Source organism: Monopterus albus, unplaced genomic scaffold, assembly GCF_001952655.1.
Source record: "Monopterus albus unplaced genomic scaffold, M_albus_1.0 scaffold163.1, whole genome shotgun sequence".
NCBI classification, from domain to species: domain Eukaryota; kingdom Metazoa; phylum Chordata; class Actinopteri; order Synbranchiformes; family Synbranchidae; genus Monopterus; species Monopterus albus.
The window spans coordinates 320,072-344,186 of record NW_018128043.1 but is presented as its reverse complement, the minus strand read 5'-3'; the positions used below and the strand labels follow the sequence as shown (position 1 = coordinate 344,186).

Here is a 24,115-nt window from a genome sequence, read left to right as displayed (position 1 = left end):
GCAGCCATTATGGCTCCTGTTAAAATAAGATTGAAGGTTTAATTTGCAGATTGTCCAGCACTTCACTTCACCAGTAGTGGAAAGCAACTAAGTACATTTACTCAAGTGCTATACAGTACTTGAGTATATTTGAGGTATCTATACAAGAGTATTTTAATTTTCTGCTGCTTCATATTTTGAATTCACTACATTTCAGAGGCAAATGTTGAACATTTTACTTGACTACACTTATTTTATAATTTTAGGGACTAGTACTCGACAAGTACTTGGTTTGACAAAAGTGCTATCAGTGCATCCCTACTTTCTACCACTTCCTAACAATTCACCTTCTCAGTTTGTTTGCTTCACTAGTACAGGAGTTTCACAGCTTCCTACTTCATTACTGTGAAAGGTTTAATTTCAAGCTGGGCTCTATTATCACTAAGAGAAATATGCATTATCAGCAGGGTTGGGACCTAATGAATAATGTGTTACTGTAATAATATTTTCCCCAGTAATGAGTAATGTAAAAAGTTACAAATAAAATTTCAGTAATTATATTACAGTTACTCCCTCAAAAAGCAACTTATTACAAGGTTACTGTTGCGTGTGAATGTGGTGTGGACCCCAGTTGCAGACACAGACTAGAGGAGAGGAACTGAAGAAAGCAGTTTATTAAACAAAACACAAATAATGCTGGATGGCCGGAAGACAGGCAGGGAGGAGACGACCAGGGAGGAACCACAAGGATGAGGCGAGGAGGAGACCACCAGGGAGGAACCACAAGGAGACACGAGCAGGACACCAGAGAGGACCAGGAGGAGGGACGAGCAGGAGACCAGAGGACTGGGAGGACGGACAAGGAGACCAGGCAGGAACCCAGGAGGGACGAGGAGACCAGGCAGGAACCCAGGAGGACGAAGAACCAGGAGCACGACAGCAGGATATCAGGTAAGCTGGGATCTGAAGCGCTAGTAGTCAGGGTAGCGCTAGCGGTTGGAGCAGCGCTGGTAGTCTAACGGATTGAGCAGCGCTAGCAGGTAAACGAAACATAAAGCGCAGAGCTAAAGACTTACATATGAAAGGACAGAAAAACAATAAATGGCGAAGAATACAGACTGACCGAGCGGAGAGTAAATGAGGCTGATGAATTGCGGAAACAAAACAGAAACGAATGGAGCAGGATCGGAACACGTAGTCGAAGCCAGGTAATCGCGGGACATGCACACATACTAACCGTATGAACGCTGTTCTGTTCGTGGCAGAACAGCGAGGAACAGGACCGGGAGATAATGAGCACAGGTGAGTGGAATAATGACTAATAGCGGTGACAGAGGAGTGGGGAGAAAACAGGTAAACAGAAACGTACATATGGGAAGTCGAGCTAGGTGGAACCGTAACAGTTACTTTTGTTGTCACCATGCAAAGATTGATTTGCACACATCACTACACCACTATTAGCATCACCATAAGCAGTAAGCTAGCTTGGAAGATGGAACGGCCTATGTTCAGCAGCTGGAAATATTCCAGTTACTTTGGTTTTATCGGGACAAGAGGTGATACTGTAAGAACATTATTGTAACATTTAAACTGTGTGCAGGTAGTGGTAAGATTCTTTCCACTGTGAAAAACATGACCTCAAACCTTTTGAAACACTTATTAAGACAGCACAGCAATGTGAAGCTCATGGAGATGTAGCCCAACAAAAATGAGCTTTCTGTCTTTCAGACAGATCCTTAGGAGAATACACAGGCACCAGCAGACCCCAGGTAAAATGATCATTGTTTAAAAGACTGCATCCTGTCATTGGTTTGAGCCAGATGTGCTTCTATAGATTTATGGATACATAAGCTTCAGAAAAAAACCCTGCTAGTTTGAAACCTTAGCTGCACTTATCGGTGATTACCCCAACATTCCCACAACTAGGAAGCGCATTTTGAGGAGAAAGGATGCAGTTACCAATGTGTGGCATATAATAGAAAAGCATTATAACGAGTAGTGTAACGAGTTGCTTTTGACATGATAAGTAATGATATTAATTTTAAAAAAGAGTACCAAATAATGAGTAATATATTACATTTTTCGAGTAACAAGACCAACACTCATGATCAGTATCTGCAGTGTTTCATCACCTACCTGCTGAGATAAGAAAGCAGAGAAGGGTGCATATAATTGAATATTTACTGTAACATGAGTTAGAAAAGAAACTTTTGCTGTTCGAAGACTACTAATATTTCAAAGTAGACTTTAGCTTTTAGTGTACCCACCTTTTCCTGAGTTCAGAATCTACCACCACTTGTCTCTTTTTCTGTGGTGGCGGCGACTCTCGGGCCTGGCGCACAGCTGACACCTTCTCCCTTGTTGTCACCTTGGTAACAGTCACTGGGACAAAGTGGGTCGGCTCGTGCTGCTGGGCCACGCTGACAGCAGATGACACCTAAACATGCATATAAAAAAATTAATGCAGGCAAACCGCACACAACAGCAGTTGTTATATCAGTTTACGAATCACCACTTAAAACTCACATCTGAGTGCCTGCACACACACATACACATACAAACACACTCAGACCCTGAAAGGCACTGAGTCCAGGATCAGCTACATCAATGTGCCATTATCACCACATAAATACAGTAAGCAGGGATGTGTATTGGGTTTCAACAACAGATGTAAATATGAGTGAGTGTGTGTGTATAAGTGTGTACTCAGACAGCTGTGAGATGGTTAGGTAGTGATTCAGGATTTGTGTAACTGACTAATGAAAAATTAAAGAAAAAACAAAATGTTGTTTCTGTGTTCTGTGTGTTCTGAGCACTGATCACTTTTATTGTGATAAAACTGTGTTTGTGTGTGTGTGTGTGTGTGCACATGCATGCGTGCGTTCAGGTCTTTTTTAGGTAAGGCCTTTATTGACAGTTAAGCACCTAATACACCTGCTGGGGCAGCCATGCTACCATGGAAACGTGTGTGAGTGTGTGTGCAGGTCAAGTAGTAGAGACAGTGTGCATCTGCAGAAGTCCTCTAATTATCTGACTGATTATAATGGACAAGTCACTAGGAAAGAGAGCAAGAGAAAGATTGAGGGAGAGATGTGTGTAATCATTGTGAGCAGTAACTTCATAATGGAGTTTGACTTCAGCTGCAGAATGCTAAGTGTGTGTCTGCAGTATGCTATACACTGCTCAGTTAAAGCATACACATGGAGCCAAGGAAGATCCATACCATTCTAATGTCTGCACATTAAATATGCAGCTGCAGTCAGCAGTCAGGTTAACATGTTTAGCAGAAAGACTGGAAACAAGGAGAAATAGCCAGCCTGATGCTGTCTACAGGCAGCTTACTAATTACTGTGTTTTACATGGTTTTCCTTACCATAGAAAGGCTTATGTGCAGCACCTAAGTATTTTTGTAGAGTGCCTAAGCTGAATGAATGTAAAAAGGAGACATATGTGTCAGAATGAATGTAAAACCAACAGTGACGTGCATACACTGAAAACTAACAGAGGTGACTTGATCTCAAAATTAAATGTAAGCTGACAACAGGAATGACCTGTCAATCAACACAGTTTAGATGAACATTTTTGTGATTGACAGGAAAACAAAACCAAACCAACCCCCCCCCCCCCCGCCTCAAACCAACAACAAAAAAACAACTTCTATGAAATATAGAGTGAAAAGGATTTGATAACACAATGCGAAACCAAGCTAATGTTTTTGGTCTTGTGGCAGCAATATAACAGTTTTTTTTGTTGCTTCCTTAATGAGGATATTTCAACAAATAAAAGATGAAAAAAGCCCAATAAATTTGCCACATGAGTAGTATTTGTTTACTCTGTAAGCCCTCTTAAAATTATCTTATTGTTGATTTCCTTTCCTTTGAATAATTTTAAGTACCTCCCAAAAAATGCCTAAGGCATCTGAAAACCTAGGAAAAACCCTGTTATATATTATTTGGCTAGCTGTTTAGCTAGCAGTTTTGGCCACATGGGGCAGTATAACAAGAGAGGTAAAGACAACACTAACATATTGCTGCTTTATAAAATTGACATGGCTAATTGATTCCATGACTGAGTACTGCTTACACACACCACCCGACACTCTAAAGCTCAGTAATTAACACAGTGCATGTCATTAGCCCTGTTTCCACTCTGTGAAAAGTGCAGCCTGAAGAGGTACATGTTCACAAAAGTGAAGACAATGTGTAACAATGCTAACTAAAAGGACTGTCACCTCCTTCATCACTAGATGTTTTCTCAGAACAGGGCAGGGAGGAAAAGGCGAGTAAGCACTAGACTCCATCCTTCCCTTCTCATTATTCACCACTGGTGTGTAACATGAAGGTGTTTCAGCCAGGCTCATCTCTCTGTCCCTCAGGCCAAACACTTGCAGCTACTGGGACCCAGCTTCATTACAACAGCATTCTTGTAACAGGACAAATGTTGAGCTCAGATACTACAAACAACTAGGATTTCATTTTGAAAGGAAACTCATTACAATGTCTGTGAACCCAAAACCTGGTTTACTTTATCTGTGCCACAGACAATTAAAGCCGTAAATCAGAAAACAATTCACACAATTTGTATAACTAGATTCTAACTACAACTTTGCAGTTGTATATGTCAGCCAACCAGTCAAATTCATGGTGTACGGGAGAGAAGTGAGGTCACTGTCCTTGACTTTTAATCAGTTCATCCTGAGCTGAGTCCAAGTGGACAGTGTGCCAAATTTGAAGAAATTCCCTTAAGGTAAGGTACATGTTCACAAGAATCCTATGGACCTAGGGATGGATGGACAACTCTGAAACATAATGCTTCCTGCCATGGCTATCGCAGGCAGGAGGCATAAAAAGAATGTTACATTTTAGGAAATAGACTCTTAAATTTGTAAGTGGGGAAATATGATGCTGAAGCCAGGAAACTGCTGGCTTAACAGCTAGCCCGGCTCTGTGCAAAGGCATAAGGGCCACTAAGAATAAACATAAATGTGGTGTAAAAACATCCATTTCTGGTTCAGCGCACAGACATAAGAGTGTTATCAAGCCTGCATCTCACTTTCAACAAGAAATTTCCACATGTGCTAAAGAGTAACTACAGTATATAAACAATTATCATGATATAATTTTCATGTACTTTTTGCTCATAATCGTAATTCTAATTATTTTATGTATATGATTCTATAAAGGCCCTATCCTACAGTATAAGACAAATTCTTGGCAGTCTAATATGTGTGGTGTGGGAACTAACACACTGTGATTATAGATCTTTTGCATATGGTGTACCTGGGAACTGCTCATCTCCAGGCTCTGGACCAGTTTGTCCCAGCGCTGGGCAAAACTGTCCATTCTGGCCTCCAGTTTGCTCGCTACCTCTTTGTTCTTTACACTGGACAGAAGGTCCTGACTCATGGTACACAGCTTGTCCATGGTGGGCTGCTTCACCTCCAGGTCTGCCTTCACCATCTGCAGGAAAAACAAAACAAATAAAACTAAACAATAAAACATGCTGATGATATAAACTGTCCTGGTATGCCTCTCATACCATGCATGTCTCAAAATATGAAGAGTCTTAAAATAGTATATAGTGTGTTTTGCACAGTTATGTTAGTGATCTGTAGTTCTCACAGCAAGACGGCGGAGCCAGGCCACCATCTCTGCCTGGTCCTTACGAGTGGAGGTTTTGATGGAGCAGACCAGCTCCTCCTTCTGAGTCAGCCAGGAGTCAAACAAACACTGTGAGGAGAGGAGAAGAGAGGGGAGGAGGGAGGGAAAGATGAGGAATAAAGGAAAGGAGAAAAAAGAGTGTGAAGCAGAGGAAGAAAAAGATCAGAGGAATGTAAAGAGATGAGGTTGTTCAAACAAAGAAATAAATGTGAAGATAGATGACTAGATGAAAGTCAGAGGGGGAAGAGAATGAAAATGAGGAGACAGGAAATTGACCGTGTGGATGGTGGTACACTTAAGACCAGTGTCTCCTGTCAGTACAGACAGCTCTTGACTGCAGCATCCTCCTAGGCCCCTGAACAGCACCTTATTGTCTGTGACAGAATCTGCCCCTCTGCCCACGATCACAGTGTGAAAATTTCTATAATCAGCACATGGACAGTTGATGTGCAACCAAGGCTTGAGTGCTGCTTGAACAAGAATTAGCCAGAGAACATGCGAAAACTGAATTCAGTGTACTTCCTGGTATTTTGACTAATTAATCAAATTAAATTAGAATCTTATAGAGATTGTTTTATGATCAGTCTGTGCCAAGCAGCAACCTCCAAGGCTGAGAAATGAAGCCAATGCAGAAGTGCCAAAACTAGCAGTTCATCGAATGGCTACTTGAGGCTGACTCCAAAAGGGAGTCAGTCCCCAGAGACTCCCATGTTAAAATACACAACTTTATACCTGAAATAAACATGCTTACAGCCTGCTACAAAAAATGGTTTTGGGGTTTTTAATTAAAGCTGATCAGTTAATTGTGTATAATGCAGTGTTGAGATTTCAGCTTCCTCAATTATTTATCACAAAACATGAGCAAATAGGACATCAAGACACATTTAATTTCTTTTGCAAAGTCTGACGTGGCTATAAATATCAACTGCAAAGACACTGATAAAGAACAGAAAATAAGAGCTGCTTCTAATATGAAATATTTCTGAATCATAACAATCTTAATCAAAATGCATATTTATGCAATAGCCAGAGTTAATCTTAGAGTGAATGATATTTGAAAGATGACAATTTTTTCACTGCTGCATTTGTACATATTTCTGTCACTGTAATCACACCTAAGAAATAAATACTGGTCACATTATAATGGCAGTACAGAATCCCTGATTGCAATAAGCTTGTACAAACATTCATGTTCTGCAGAGGATTAATCCTACTCATTCTGGTGATAGCTTCACCTTTAGTGCCGCCACAAGGTATTGCACTGGATACTGGAATAGGTTGCCATGATTTTTAAAACAGGCATTTCTGGTCTTTGAGATATAGCTTTTACTTGTGCACCACCAAGTCAAAAATAAATGAAACACATATTAAATAAAAACCAGTGTGTTGACATAATGCGCACTGACATAATGTATTCCCCAGTCCCATCACAATTGAATGCTTTACACCAGGGGTGTCAAACTCAATCGCACAGGGGGCCAAAACTCAAAGCACACTGTGTCGCAGGCCGAACAGGATAAAAATATTTTGAACGGACTAAAACTAAACATTTTTTGAACATAAATATGAATCGAAACAAACAGGATACAATATTATCCCAAAATAAATAAACTTGAACTTAAAATCAGCAACCCTATTTCTGCTAAGGCTTACATTTGCAAACACCTGCTTTTTGTCTGGACACAAGACGTCGCACACTTTCACCATGCAGCTCTTCAGAAACTCTCCCTCGGTAAATGTCTGGGCTGATTTTCTCCTCTGTCCCAATAAAACTTGCTTTCACAGCAGTTTCACTGTGTGATTTCACTTTGGTGAAAACGTCTGCTGTGATGTCAGATTCCTCTTCAACTCCTCTACCTTCTGTAGCTTCTGCTCTTCATTCACGTTTTTCAGCTTGTCCTGATGTTTTGTCTCGTAGTGCCGTCTTAGGTTATATTCCTTAATTACAGCCACATTAGCTCCACAAATAAGACACACAGGTTTACCGACAATGTCAGTAAACATATACTCAGCCTCCCACCGGTTTAGAAAGGCTCTGTTTTCAGAATCAACTTTTCTCTTGGGGACTACCTTTGACTTAAAATTAGGGTTGTATACATCAACACACACTTGATTGATCTGATGTAATTGACGCGGGAATGGTCGCAGGTAGCCTATCGTTCGGTAAGGCAGCTGTTGCGCTGCATTATGGGATTTGTAGTTTGTGTGTTATCGGCGCTTCATATCGCCGGGCCATTAAAAAAAGATATATAAAATTATCTTGCGGGCCGGATGTAATTGTATGCCGGGCTGGATGTGGCCCGCAGGCCTTGAGTTTGACACATGTGCTTTACACCAACCTAAACCTGATTCTAACCTGAACTCTAAAACCAAGTTGTAACAAAGTCTATCAGAAAGCGAGGACTGCTCATACCTGTTCATTAGTGAAGTGCTGCCATTTTAGTAAAATTTCCTGAAGCAAAATCCAACGTTCTTCTGTCCATCTACAGATGGCTGCCCACCGGTCACCGAGCACCTGCGCACACACGCACACACACACACACACACACACACACACACACACACACACACAAAATGTCCATACGTAAGCACAAAACTACATTTCAGATTATTCCCTCCAGAGGGATTGAAACATCATGTTGTCTCAAAGTTAGAGATGGATTCACATTTTCACTTGCCAGTTAAATTATTTATTTATTTATTTATTTTGCTGCCAAAAATGATCTTCACTCCTCTTTCCCCCAGGGGAATGGAACTGATCATTATTTTGGAAGGGTATGAAATTCAGAAATGACAGGAACAAATATCCTAAGTGATTAGAAGCCAGGTTAAGTTAGGATGATGTTTAGATTTATGATAATTAAAATCAATAAATAACTGTTTAGATCCCTTTTAATTTGCACATTTCTTAAATTATCCTTTTCCAACTTAAATATTTTTCTTTGCACTTAATCTTTGAAAGGTATATTCCACTTTAATTATTCAGGCACACCAAATGGCCAAAAGTAAGGGGATACTCCTGTCAACATACTTTTCACAGCCATCCACATACTATACTTTCTTATAAGATTAAAATTTGTATGGCCCTTATTTGTTTCCATACTATGCATAAAATGTTAACAGGGTCCAGTATACTTGGTCCAGCCTACAGATATGAACAGTACAGTATATGCAACTATAGAAATGCATTTCCTGTTGTAAATGCGTGTGGATATGCTGAAAGATCGTCCTGAAAACGCCTGAAATCAATTGCTGAAACATTTGAAGGATGAGAAGAAATGGCTGAAGTTCTTTGTTGAAATAGTTGAGGAGAAATGGATGAAGTTTTTTGTTGAATAATCTGAAGGATGAGATGCAATAAATACAAGTAGGAATGTCTTTGAAGAGCTGAACATTTTGATACCTGAAAAAGCTGAAAGTATGCTGAAGTAAAATTATTCCATTCATTTGAATGGGGTAAGATTTTCAAAATAAAGCTAAATATTGCAAAGATATAAGGTTTGGAATAATCCTGAAGAGAAGCATGAATGTCCTTGAAGATCCGAACATTTTGCTACCTAAAATAGCTGAAAGTATGCTGAAGTAGAATCTTCCCATTCATTTGAATGGGGCAAAACTTTCAACATAAAGCTAAATATTTTAATGATATAAGGTTTGGAAAAATCCTGAATAGAAGCATGAATGTCCTTGAAGAGCTGAACATTTTGATACCTAAAATAGCTGAAATTAGATGAAGTTTAGAAAAATTCTGAAGAGAACCATGAATGTCCTTGAAGAGCTGAACATTGTAATAGCTGAAATAGCTCAAAGTATGCAGAAGCAAAAATATCCCTATTTGTATTGTATGGATGCTGAATCAGCATCCATACAATAAACACCTGGGGTCTTTCTGTGCGGAGTTTGCATGTTCTCCCCGTGCTTTCTTGGGTTCTCTCCGGGTGCTCTGGCTTCCTCCCACAGTCCAAAGACATGCAGCATAGGTTCATTGGTGTCTCTAACATTGCCTGTAGTTGTGATTGTGTGTGTGAGTGGTTGTTCGTCTGTGTGTTAGCCCTGCGATGGACTGGCGACCTGTCCAGGGTGTACCCCGCCTCTCGCCCGCAGCTGGCTGGGATTGGCTCCAGCCCCCCGTGACCCCGCTTGGGACTAAGCAGTTTAGAACATGGATGGATGGAGTATGGATGCTGATTCAGTATCCATACAATAAGGAACAGGAGAGCATAGTGTTGATGCTTTACAGCATCCACACAGTGAATCATGTGGGAGCATTGACACGCATACAAAGAGAACAGAGGCTGTTCCCAGCTCCATTGTATTGGCATATTGGCAGCTAGTTGTTAACTGAGCAAAACTGGAGAGACACTCTTCTGTTCCATTTAACTGGCAAAGACAGTATGTTCACAGAACAAAGTCATTAGAGCAACAGAGACAAGCAAGCCCATGAAGACAGACATGGAGAGAGAGGCTCAGCAGGTTAATCTTATGATGAATGGCCTGTAATTAATCAAGTGACAGTTCAACAGCAGGGAAAACCAGGGAAAGCCCCTTCTATTTGGATTTTTAACATTTTAGCACATAATGTTCTCTCTGATTTATTTATCTGTCTTATCTTGAATTTAGTAATAAACCTCATTGCAGGGAACAAGACTAGCTAAAAAGAAAGTCAAAGGAGAGGCTGTGTTAGATTTACTGTTTAATGATACTAAATGTGAATATACTTTGAATGCAAGACCACCAGTGTTTCGTTCTGCATTGTAATTGCTTAATGACAGGGTGAATAATTCAGGATACTTGCAGCAGTATTGTGTCTTTAATATATTTGTGCGAATTACTTTTTCTGAAAGGAGATTCTCATTTTCAGCTAATTTGCTTTCGGGACAGAGGAGCTCACTTCTATTCACAGCTCCTCAAACCTTTTCTCCCCAAGGAAAAAGTGCAATTGCATCCAATTATCCAAATCTCCTCATTTCCTGTTTGTGTATATTGCCAGCTTTACCCAAATCTACATTGGCTCACTCACTTGCACCTTCCCTGAGGATCTGATTGATCTTCACAAAGATCAAATCATCATGACTTTCACCTTTCTTCTTGCATCAACTTACTTTATTCCACTGAGTCATCCCTCCATCACAGTTTTAAACATAATTCAGTCCAGCCTGGATGCTCAAGAACAACTTACATGTGTAACTGCGGGTGTAGATTGAGATCACTGTTTAAATATTGAATGTCCTATACAGTATCTCTGCATCCATTACAGTAGATATTTGACTTTAGCATACAGTATATTCAAAAGCTAAACCACAATAAAATCCATGCTGATAGTTGTTATTGATGATACAAGATGACATCATCAAAACTGTCCAATGAGTGACTGACCTGTCAGTCTTTATGGCTTCATGTTTGCTGTGCTTTGTAATATGTTAATGTGAACACGAACCAGACCAGAACTAAAAGACAATGTATCTTTTGTTGTCCTTGGTCATAACCAAGTTAAAATGATGCCAAGTAGAAACAAAGAGGAGGGAAAGTAATGCCCTTCAGATGTGAAATAGCTTTCAAAGGCTTTAGAAAAACAAATACCAGTGGCTGCCAGACATCTTGCTTGACAATGACAAATTAAAACTTGTGCATTTTTATACAGTTTGTGAAAAAAAGTCAAAATAATAAAGGTAACATTCATATTTGGAGTTGGGTTCATATGGTGCAGTTTACATTCACAGTGAAGCCACACCACAACTACGCTTAGGTGTTGACGTGTACCTATGCGGGGCGGCTGTGGTTTTCAAAAAGATTGAAAACCCTGATTTGAATTTTAACACCCAGTCTGACTTCAACCTTACAAAACCTAATACTTAAGGCAACAATGCCTTATTGACCCAAAAATGTAAAAAAAAAAAAAAAATCTCTCTCCACAGCAAGGTCAAAGAATAGCAGCACTGCAGCTCGTCAGGAAGTAGTACAGATGGTGATGTGCTAGTTTATTTAGCGCCATTGTATCAACAGCTTGCCCAGTCAATTTCAGAGTGAGACACCTTCCAACAACTGAATCCTGGACAAAGACAGTAATAGCACAAGGGGTTCCATAATGCAATTAAAGCTATTGTATTAGAAAGCTGTGGAAATCTATTAAACGGCGGTTTTCAGTTTTATTCTTTGCAGTAGGAGTGGGAGCTAACAAAGGAAGCCATACATCAAAGGATAAGACAAGCATGGAGAATTAACCGCACTGTGGATGATAACTTATAGAGTAAACAAAATCAGCAGAACGCTGCAACACACACATCCAGTACAAGCACATCTTGCTGGCAAATTTTAATTACTGCACCAAAAACAAAACTATTCAATCTATTTTCCCTGAGAAACCATGTCAAAGTCTGCTGAGCCCACTCCCACTGGGAAAGCAAGTGAGTCAATGAGGAAGAGGAGAGAAAAAGAGAAAAGAGAACCTCCAAGAATATTTATAAAGAAAAAGACAAATTAGCCCGTGTGTGTGTGACAATGCATGTGTTTTCACCTGAAGTTTGGTCTCCAAGGCAGCAGTGGCACTGTCTCCACTGCTCTCATCCACTACCACCACCATATGGGTCAGAGAGTTTACCCTCACCTGCTCCAGCTCCAGGTCCTCCTGCAGGAGCTGCAACACACACACGAGAAAGCACAAATAAATATAGCAAAAGAGGAATGCACACACACACACACACACACACACACACACACACACACACTAGTGTTAATGATGGTGGCAGAATGTAGCTAGTGAGAACCAATTGTATAACAATGATGGTAGCATGGAAACTGCGTGGAACACAAGGTAGAAAACAATAACACCAATAATAATGTAGGAACACAAAATAAAGCCTACAGTGCGTTACTATGGTGCATGATGGGAGGTTTCCCCACATAGCCACCTCACACAGTATAAGTACAATTGTGTGATCAGCATTAAGCCAGTCATTTGAATACTGATCTTGAAACCAGTCTTGAGCCCTTTTCTGACATGCACCAGATTTCTCTAGACATTACCCGGAGGAGGTACAGTATATATGAGAATGCAAATGTCCAAGTCAGTTGGCCCTGACATTAAGCAGACTTTACCCTAGCAGTTCCGTAGTACAAAGTCTGCATAATGTCCAAGAAAGCCAGAGTGAGCTCATGTGAGAATACAGCAGCTTATAGCCTGGAGTACTCACATGGAGCTAGTATGCGTGTTGATGATGTTCTGTCATGTGACCAGCGAAACCGGAAAAATACAAACTTTCGATGGTAAAGAAAAATGGTCGTTTACAATGAAGATGTCAATGAAAATATCTAACTGGAGACCTGAGAACATTTAGGAATTTCTGTCATTAAGAGCTGGCGCCAGAATCATGAGACAAATTTAAGGTACAGCAAGAGACTTGGTTGTTTATGACCAGGTTAATGTTAACACCTCTGTCCTTCTCTTTATTGGATTTGGGGAAGTTTACACTCCATCCAGCCAGCGTTTCCCTAGACAGCATTACTCTTATAACATAAGTGAAAAAATTCCATTTGAAAGTATGAATTTGACTCTTTGTAGTTTGACAACCAGATGTTAGGCTGCATTCGGTCAGCCATATGTGAAGATCAGGGCCCAGGCCAGCAGCTGCACCACCTTGTGCTCTTCCACTTGATGCTTGATGTCCTCCAGGTCAGGACCCAATGGCTGAGCCTCCATCCTCTTAATCCGGGCTTCTGTCACATCCAACCAGTCTGTGAGCTGCTGCAACTGCTGGTGCTGTAGGTCCATCAGAAGCTCGTGGAGTCTGAGAGAGAAGGAAATTGAAATGAGTTGTCAGTAACAGGGTGAAACCATGGGGTTAGCCATTATCAAAAATGGAGCCTTACTCAAAAACAGTTCAAAAGGGCAGATGAAGGTTTGGTTAAACACTGTCTTTGCTCCAAGCAGTGATTACTGCTGGTTTAATTAGTAGATATGGCAAAAACCATCTATTCTGTTCTTCTGTTTATTACTCCATTATAACAGACCCCTGCTGTCTTGTCTAAGTGGTTTTCAGTAGCCCAGTCCATGTCTATACAGCTTTGAATCAACAAGATTATCAAAGAAGAGAGCTGAAGTGTTAATTAATTTTGGCTCCATGTCAGTTATCATTAGATTCACCATAATTAGAAAGGCCAGTGTTCTCTGTAATATACTTCATTCATTGTGTGAAAAGAGATGAACATTTACTTATTGCCCTAAGTAATATAAAAAAAAGCATGGGAAATCATCTTGGCCTGTGCTGATGTATCTTCTATTGGGCAAATACATTCTGAGGAATGATCCTACTCACTAGCTTTATATATCTTTTCAATACCTCTTATTTTTTATTCCCAAATCTTTCTTTAAGCCTTTTGACCATATTTATTCTACCATATATTCTCATTGGTTAAAATCTCACCTTCAGAGACCAAAACTAATTGGAAGAATGGCTTTATCTAACTTTCAGTTTTACTGCTGGATTATAAACATTCACTGCTTGTCCCACTGGATGCATTTTAGAGTTGAGTAGGGTTCACGTCCATGCTGTCCTGCTCAATTTTTTTTGGCCCCTATCCCGATTTGGGTCTTTTAAAATTGGGCATCTTGTAATACAGAATCAGATCTGATACTTAAATTTAGTCATGCAGCTCCTATTTTAATCAATCTAGCTGCTGCTTGGCATTTACACAAATGATCTGACACAGCCCCCAAACTGTGAAGCGAGTGCATGTACCTGCTTTGTCTCTCCATGCTAGCCACTCTCAGGTGCTCCCACCGGGAGTTCAGGAGTTTCATCTGCTCCCTGACCTCTGAGTCCTCCTCCTCGGTCAGGTTCCCCTCACCCAGCAGGGTGGAACCAGCGCGGAGGACCCGTCCCACGCTGCCCTGGTGGGAGGTCAGCTCTACCATGTAGCCCTGGTGAGAGACAACAAAACATTTCACACATATTTTCATGATTCCACCAAATTTACCTAATTTACTCCCAACACAGCCCTGCTCCCACTGAATGACCCTTCACTCACTTTAACTGCTCTCAACATGTATTTCCAGCTCTCACCTTGGTGCTTAATTCTATTTCCTCTAACATGATCCTTCTAGGGTGTCATATGGCAAATTAAATTTTGCAAGTCAGTAGGAAGCCAGTGTTTGTGTAAAGTCCACATCCACACGAGTTCATTTAACACTTAGAGTTACAGTAGCTTTAAAACAGTTCACTGTTGTATTAGCTTTGCAAGTGGACAAACAACCTAATAACACACATATCAATTACAGGGCAACCTCATCTTACAATTTTAGGGAATTTGCTATAGTAAATACACAAGTAGAAATCTGTGAAGTTCATCCTTCTTGCAGTGTTTTGCCTTTTGAACACATTTGTTCTTCCACCAAGAAACAGCAGAGATTGTTTTTAGTGATGGTCGACTTCACATGGATTACTGCTGTCTTTCCAAGCCCGACCATTCAGTGCTTTGAGGAAAGGCTCATTCTTTTCTCTAAATGCACAGTTTTCCTAGTTATTGGGCAAGGGATGTTGTTATGGACTGAACCTCTTTGTCTGGCTGGGCTTTTCAGTGAAACACAAACTTGTAGCAGTTTTTATCTGTTTCTTTGTTTATTTATCAGCACCTACTAATGGAGGCTCATTATTGTTGCTCTCCTACAACTGCAAGAAACTGTGATTTTAAAACATTTAACATTTCATTATCAAATTATATTTAACATCTTGCTGTAGTATTATTTATGTGCTTTCCCTGCCAGTGTCTTTATATCAAATACATGCTGTGTTGAGGAAAAGAATTTTATGATAACATAATGGGATACAAGCCCCCTTGAATATTATCAGAAATTCACTGCTCTGACTCTTATCTCAAAGGCGGGAAACTGCTCCACTAATGCTAAACACTAGCATCAAATTTGTTTTTCATTTCAGTGACATTATAAAGGTGTACTTCAGCAATGTACAGTAGTAGTGCACTTCCATAAAGTTGTTGGGTTGTTAAGAGACAGATTTAAGACATTGACAGTCTTTAATGTTTATGTAGGCTACACTAAAAATGCTAAAAATGTTACTGCTCCAGCTCCTACCTCATGTGTATGGAACTGCTCCTTCACGTCCTCCACCTGGTTAGAGATGGGAGGCTGGGCCTGGAGCCCGTCTTCAGCCGACAGCAGCCATGTCAACACCTTACAATTCAAACAAATTCACATAACTTAAAGGATGAGGTTGACAGTATTCTACATTTTCAACAAATCCTATGGAAAAGACAAAAACCAACAAATGTGTTTGTGTGGCTCTCAGCACTTTGTGTTGCCTACTCTTTATTGAAGTCATAATTCTTTACCAACTAGTTCATTTTTTAAATGAAACAGGCCAGTAAATTATTATTATTATTTTTTGCTCTAGTGAGTATTTCTGGCAGCAGGATGGTTTATGTGAGATTCATTCAAATATATACTGTACAGTGTTTTGGATACACAAAGGATTTGTTGCCAGTGAGAAAAATACACTAGACAAAAATCCCCTTACCTCCTCCAGTGCAGCCTGGTAGCTCTCCAGGCTGGTGGAGCCTGGGGGGAGAGGACTGAGGCCCCTCTGCAGCTCCTCCTGGCCAGCACTCAGGAACTAGAGAGGGAAGGGATGGAAAAGGGTTAAGGAGCAGGGACAAGGTATGATAGTGGAGAGTGACATGAGCAGAAACAGAGGAATGGAGAGTGTCAGGGTAATAGGGTAGAACACAAAAGCTTTGAGAAGTAGAGGAAAGGAAGGAGAAAAGGCAGCATGAATAAAGGGGGAAGACATGGAAGACAGAGAGAGATGAGGACAGGTCTGTTAGTGCTAGCCACTATCATTGCTGACAAACAGTTCTGGCCTCTGCCCAACCTTAATAACTTATCTTTCTCTCTGGGTCTCTCTCTCCATACAGTCTCTCTGTGCACCCACTGAGTTGGACCCTTCTCTCTTTTTATCTCAGCTCTCTGCTCCTGTTCTCACTGTTCTTCTCTCTGCTAATACAGTAATATGAGGTCCATCCACGGTGCTGATAACTGTCCAGCCTCAGTCAGTGCCACTCTCTCTTCATGCCTGTTTTGTATTACAGATGGGTTCAACTTTATCACTTCTAATATAAAATCAAATATAAAAAAATGCCACATGTTTAAGTCTCTATATATGTGTGTATAAAACGTGGTTCCACACCTTCTTGATTGCAATGAGATGCGGTTCCTGCTCTACATCCTGCATTTCAAAGAACAGTGGGAGTGTTTAAAAAACACTTATCTGACTAATTATCTTTTCTTCTTGTGATGCCTTTTAGGTGCCAGCCAACCTAAGTTTAGCACCCTGCTAAGCACATCAAAAAAGTACAAAGAGCAAAGTACAACATGGGTGAATGCACAATACTGTAGTAATTTTGACAGGTAAGAGGCAAAACTACACATTGGTTTGTAAAAGCAATGATGTACAGTATATTAAATATTCATTTTATTTGGGATAGTGATCTACCTTGGTTTGTGTTGTCTGAGTACTGTCTAGTTTAGATAGACAATAACTCCCCATGCAGATGAATTTAAAGACATTTGACAGAAGTTTGTTGACACTTTTGTAGTTCTTCTCACCAGACATGGAAGTACAGCTAAGAGACTAACCATTACCCATTTTTCCCACTTGACTGCTCATATTTAAAGTCTGACAAAATATGATGTGGACACATCATCAGTCATATCATATCATAAAGGTCTTGAGAATCTGTCAGAGAAAAACTGTTAGAGCACTTCTGTTTTAATACATCTGTTTGAGTGCAAACTAAACAACAGATATTCAATGTGTTAATTAGTGAGCTTTAGAGGTGTTGGTAGGCATATTTTTGAACTGAAGCATGTTATTCGCACTGTTTTCCCCTTGTACGCATTATGCTAAACTAATCGACACCTTCTGATTCATATTTAATGACACGAGGGTGGTATTAGTCTTCTTGTCTGACTTTAATCAAGAAAGCAAATAGACACAAAGAGATCTCTGGCAAATGTTGATGCCGGTATTACCACTGATAAAACATATGGCCAAATAACATCACTTCTAACTCATTGTTTGTTCAAGTGAATATATCACATCAACAGTAAAATACTTTTCATTAAATTGAAAGGCAGATACAATGCAAAAAATGTCCATTTCAAGTCGCATAGTTTCGTGTTCAGTCTTACATTATTATGTTTTTCACATGTGTAAAAATGTAAAAAACATCAGATTCACTTTTGAATGCATTTTCAATTGTTACAGGTACAAGGAACCTCAAATTTTAAACTTATTTGACGAAAGAATTCTTTGAAACAAGCACCTTTGCACAAGAAACAGATATAATTAACCTACCCAGTTGGAAAATTGCAGTTCTCTGAAAATAATGTTTTCAAACTCTATAGTAGACCTATGATGCTATGATGGACATTTTTTGTCACTGACACAGACAAACGAGGACAAACAACACAACAAGAATGCAGCCAAAACATGCACAGAGAGATGAATGTTTGGCATGCAGTGTTGGCGCGGACCTGATCAGTAAAACGCCTCCTCTTTTGCTCGGGTGACTTGACATATGCAGCCTGGGTGTAGGCATAGCTTTTATAGCGAGGCTGAGGGGAGGGACTCCGCACTCGCCCCTGAGCCACGCTCACTGTGATCTGAGAGAGAGACAGAGAGATGGAAAACGACAGAGAAACAGGGGTAGGAGAGGCAAGAAAAAAGGGAGAAAGGAAAAAAGGAGAGGCGAAAGAATGCAAAACACAGAGCAAAAATGAAGTGGTAGAGTGGAGGAAATGCAGAAGGCACGAAAAAGAAACAGGAGTGCACAAGAGTGAGTGATGATGGAAAATTAAGATGCAGGGAGACATGAAAGAAAAGCAGAAAAGAGAAGAAAAAAAGAAACACGAATAATCACACATAAGCTCCGTTTCCATCCAAATGTCAGGCTAATTTTAGGTGAACTTTCAAAACTGTATATAAAAAAATTAGAATACAAGTTAGGTGCTCTGTCATCAGAGTGTCGAAAAACAGATTTACAAGAAAATTGGAAACTTAAAAATTTTATACTGGCCAAGAAGTTATTTACTTTAATTTCAGGAAATGTTGCAGTATTTCATGCTCTCAGAAAAGAATGCAACAAACAACTGCTCTAGGCCTCTTTACAGTCTTAGAAGGCAGTGGTAGGCTGATGTCTTGTTCAAAATATTTTAAAAACCTCAAAATCACTATATAAACTACATTATAATTTGACTGAAGCATTTATTAAAAGTAATTTCTTTATCAAATAAGTGTCAATATGCAAAGGTGGAAGAGCTATTTCCTAAAATACTTATAAAAATTTGAATTAATAATAAAACAACAATACACAACAAATCAATTTAATTCAAGGTCCTCTGGGGGGGTTGATGTTATAGGACAGCTTTACTCAGCCTGGTATGGCCAGCAGCTTATGGCAACTCATCTTAACAAGAATTAATTAACAATAGTTTGTAGAATATTGTTGCATAACACATTACTGAGTCAGTTGACAGACTTTACACTTCGTCTCTACTTGTGCTGTTATTGTTACAGTATGTTTTGGACAATAATTGAGTTGTAGTTAAAAGTGTTATGAAAATATGGCCTGCACCCTGAAAGCAGCAGCAAAATTATGAAAAATTATACTTGGTTTTATAAATTACTTGAAACAAGTTAATATGCACTGAAATCAATATTTGTACTATGGGTATAAACAAACAGGACTATTTACAAAATTACTTAGTGTTCACTGAAATCCAACATATTTTAGATGCAGATCATGTTTTTTATGAAAAGTAATCTGCAACATAAGTACCTGGTAAGCAATATTTTTTGTAAAAACCTATTTTCCACTGAAATATGGTGGACTATGAGTATAAAGTAGCATGTATTAGTTATAACAATGTAAAATTGTTTTAAAATTGTCCTTCAGTGCAGTACTTAACAAAATGTATTTAGTTTCTTTCCATCTCTGCTGACTATATTTTTGTAAATGTGAAGACACCTGACAGGACTTACAGTTTTCAAATTGAATGCTTGAGAATTCACAAAGCATCCTTGGATGGAAACCCAAGTAGAGATAATGCAGACATGAGAGAGAGACAGGGAGAGCAGATGTTTTATGCAAAGGATGTGGACATAATGAACAGACATTAGCACAAAGTTCAAGCTGATGCTGTTGTGAGCAGCTCCTATTCAACAACCCTGTGTCCATTTCCTACACAGCACCACACCCATGCAGACACCAACAGCTTTCTTGATATACTCTTCTTCAGCCGGATGTAGTTTGAAAGTCACTGACTTTGTTTTCTCTCCAGGGGAAAGAATCATCACCTTCTTCTCTGGCACTGACACCCGGTTTCACACTCACTCAACCAGATTTAACTCAAAATAGTAGCAGCTTGGTAAAATTGCAGTCATTTGCAGTTAATCAACATCTGACATTTGTTGGCAAGCAAGCTGCTGACTGAATTTAGTTTTGTTTGTTAGTTCTTCTAGTTTACCATTACAAAATAAAAAATCAGCTGAGTTTTATAATGGGATTCAAGATAATATTTTGTGCTTTACATTTTTAGCCAATACAGAAGTTTCTAGAAGCAGTAAACTTTGAAGAATCAATCAAATTCTGGCGTTTATGAGTTATTGGTAGGCATTGTTCTGACTCTCATGAATCTGCCTACTGTAACTACGTAATAATAATAATAATAATAAATAATAATAAAATGTATTTATAATGCACTTTCCAACTCAAAGAGCACAAAGTGCAACACCAATAAAATTAAGAACAATCAAAGTCTTACACAAGCAATAGATAAACATAAGACAGGCACACGCACTCCTAGGCATATAGCGCACTTCTGTCCAGCATACTGCCATGGGAGCAGACTAAAAAAACAATGGCCTCCAAGACAGATAAGGCAGACTAAACATTAAAAGCTTGTTTAAAAAAAATAAGTTTTTAGAGCTGACTTGAAAGCTCCTAGCTCCGTTTCAGCGCGAACATCTAGGGATAGAGAGTTCCACAGTCTAGGGCCATGCACGGCAAAAGCGCGACCTCCCCATTTCTTATAGTGAAAAGAGGGAACCACGAGGGCGAGGTGACCTGAGGACCGTAGAGTTCTGCGAGGGACATATCTGGACAGGAGGTCTGATAAATACAAGGGGGCAAGGCCGTGCACAGCTTTAAACACATAAAGCAGGATCTTGAACTCCACTCTCCATTTTACCGGCAACCAAGACAGCAGGACTGGGGTGACATGGGCCTGCCGACGAGTGTTTGTGAGCAGACGGGCGGCCGCATTTTGTACCAGTATAGCCTAGCCAAGGCTGACTGGGGCAGACTGGCATAGAGGGCGTTACAGTAGTTAAGCTGGGAGGTCACAAAAGCGTGAATGGCTTTCTCTAAATCCGCAAGAGACAGGAATGGTTTTACCTTGGCTAACAATCTCAGTTGGTAAAAGCTAGTTTGAGAATGGGGGGGCTGAAGTGCCTAAGTTGGATATGACCACAGCTGGGGCAGAACTAATAAGAATGTATTCAGTTTTCTCTTCATTTAAATAGAGAAGATTTTGAGCAAACCAAATCTTAACCTCGCTCACACAGTTCTGCAGTGAAGCAAATGAGCCTGATTCAGGTTGTACCAAAGGCATGTAAATTTGAAAATCGTCAGCATAAAAATGGAAGGAAAAATTATGCCTAGATATGATAGCGGCAAGTGGAGACAAATATAAGGAAAAGAGCAGAGGAGCCAGAATGGAGCCTTGTGGGATGCCTGAGGTCAGAGGAGCTGTGTTGGAATAGTAGTCGCCAATGATGACCGAATAGGTTCCAGAATGACCGGGTGTCCAGCATCAAGGGCTAATGCAATATCATTGTGTACCTTGAGTAAGGCAGACTCAGTGCTGTGTCAAGATCTGAACCCTGATTGAAATTTGTCAACAATTTCTAACCGATCAAGGTGCGCTTGGAGCTGGATAAGCACCAGCTTCTCAATAACTTTAGAGAGAAAAGGCAGAAGAGATATTGGACAAAAATTTCCTAATACGGTCGAATCGAGATTGGGCTTTTTAAGCAAGGGTCTAATTACCGCATGCTTAAGGGGTGCACGAACTAAGCCTGAGCTCAGGCAGGAGTTAATGAAGATAACCATCAGAGGAGCAATAGTGTCAATGACTTCTTTAAAAATCTTCCCAGGGAGAGGGTCTAGAGGGGAAGAAGTGGGTTTAAGCTGGAGCACACATTTTTTAAGTTGGGCAATGGACACCTGGGCAAACGAGGTGAAAGTATGGGAGGAAAGGGCCGCAGGTAGAGTATAAGGTAAAGAAAACGAGGCGCTCTGTCTAATGGCCCAAATTTTCTCACTGAAGTACATTAAGAAGTCGTTGCAAATAGTATTCGAGGCTTTGACAGGTACAGCACTAGAGGGATTATTAACAGCATTAATGGTCTTAAACAACACTCTCGGCTGATGCCTATTTTCTAAAATGACATTAGATAAATATTGAGCCTTAGCGCCGTTCACAGCTTTCTGATAAGCCTGACGGCTTTCTCTCAAAATGCCTAGGGAGACATATAGACTGTCCTTCCTCCATTTGCGCTCTGCCTGTCTGCACCATCTCCGATAGGCACGACTGGTGTCATTGAGCCAGGGGTCCGAGTAGTTTCTAATTCTTTTTCTCCTGGCCAGGGCAATAGAGTCCATAATCCAGACACAGGTAGAGTCGAATGCAGCGAGGAGAGTCTCTGGAGGCAGAGTGGGATGATGTATTCCCAAAGAATATAAATCAGAGGCCAAAAAAGCTGCTGCAAAGTCCGATGGTGTAGAGGATGTGATAATCCTGCGGCTCTGGGCCGGGGCAGTCGGATGAGGAATGGGGTCTGCTCCCCGGACTTCAAAACGGATGACGAAATGGCTAGGTTAGACACATCACTGATAGAGACAGTGAGGCCTCGAGAAATGACCAGGTCAAGCATTCCTCCTCGGTGATGAGTAGGGGAGCAAACTGCCCACCTAAAATCAAAAGAGACTAACAGTGTATTAAAGTCATTAGCTAATTGATCAACGAGGAAGAAGAAAGACCTGGCTAAAAAGCTCTGATTAGTTGACTTCAAGGTCAAAGGTCAAAGTGTTTATTTGTCATATGCACAGTTAGGAAACGTGTTTCCCTGTACAATGAAATTCTTTGTCGTCCACATGAATGCCACAAAATACAAATGAAATATAAAGTAGATAAATAAGTAACAAAATGTAAGGCACGTTAAGCAGCAAATGCAAATGCAGCAATATAATAAAAATATATAAGAATATAATAAGAGAATGTATGCTGCATGGGAGCAGCATGTGCAGCAGTCAACAGTCAATGTGCAATTATGCATGTGCAAACTGAGAATGTAAACAGCACAGGTCGACAGTACATCACGTATTTCCTGGTAATAAACTCCTCAGCGGTTTAGGAGTATGATGGCAGAGGGAAAGAAAGAGTTTTTCAGTCTGGAGGTCCTGCATTTCAGGACTTAGTTGAATAGTTACTGGCAGTCACAATATTACAAAGTATTTTAAGTGTGTTCCAACTTGGTTAAAAGAATCACATAACATGTATATATTTCAAGGAATATTGGAAAATTTGTCTATTTGGGAGTGAGATGCTGCCTCCACAGTCCACTGTGCAGGAAGCCATTCAGTCTACAGGAAACAGTTTTACTGTATATTAAACCTGTTGGATAAGGTTCACAGTCAGTCAGTTATTGTAATGTGGCTTGGATGGGACTCTACAAGTGGAAGATGTTTCCATTAGTGGTGTGTTTGTGCCTTTCAGTCCTGGCTCTTCATGTGCACTAACACATACAGTAACAAGGTCTGCCAGAGACAATAACATGAATGCTTCATTTATCAGTGAATGACTCACCAACAGAGACATGGAAATATAGACTATAAACTGCAAGTCAGATCAAAGCCTTTATTTTCCTAGTATATTAAAAATATTTCAGATTTAATCTGAGAAATTTGGTTCTTCAGTATAATTATATCTGAGAATCCATCTAACCTTGTCACAGTAAATTGATTGATTGATTGATTGATTGATTTTATTCTTTCAAACATGCAGAACAGAACAAATGAACAAATGACAACAACACACATAATTACACATATCCAACCAATGCTAATCCAAAATCAGTTTGCTTACACATATTACATGTTTGAATGGAGTAGGAAGAAGTCAGGCTTATCCAGTCCTACCCCATGACATCATATTATACAAAAATTAATGCATCATTGGCTGCAAGCAGTATCTCTACATAAATAAACAGAGTATTTCCTTAATGCCTTCTCGAATAAATCTTATTCTTGCATATATCTTGTATAACACATACATTTATATTTATGTTTAAACTCCTCAATTCTAGTACTATTTTTCATGTCCACAGTTAAATTATTCCATA

The 24,115-nt window shown here is 39.9% G+C and overlaps 1 protein-coding gene across 1 annotated transcript in view; it reads right to left on the bottom strand.

Moving 5' to 3' along the window:
- LOC109968814 (dystrophin-like) overlaps window positions 1-24,115 on the bottom strand; it is a 345,011-nt gene that overhangs the window by 243,187 nt on the left and 77,709 nt on the right. The window contains 10 exon segments of the mRNA XM_020615347.1: window positions 2,247-2,416; window positions 5,259-5,438; window positions 5,601-5,708; window positions 8,053-8,154; window positions 12,154-12,273; window positions 13,273-13,423; window positions 14,375-14,556; window positions 15,727-15,825; window positions 16,169-16,264; window positions 18,187-18,315. Coding sequence (XP_020471003.1) covers window positions 2,247-2,416; window positions 5,259-5,438; window positions 5,601-5,708; window positions 8,053-8,154; window positions 12,154-12,273; window positions 13,273-13,423; window positions 14,375-14,556; window positions 15,727-15,825; window positions 16,169-16,264; window positions 18,187-18,315 — 1,337 coding nt within the window.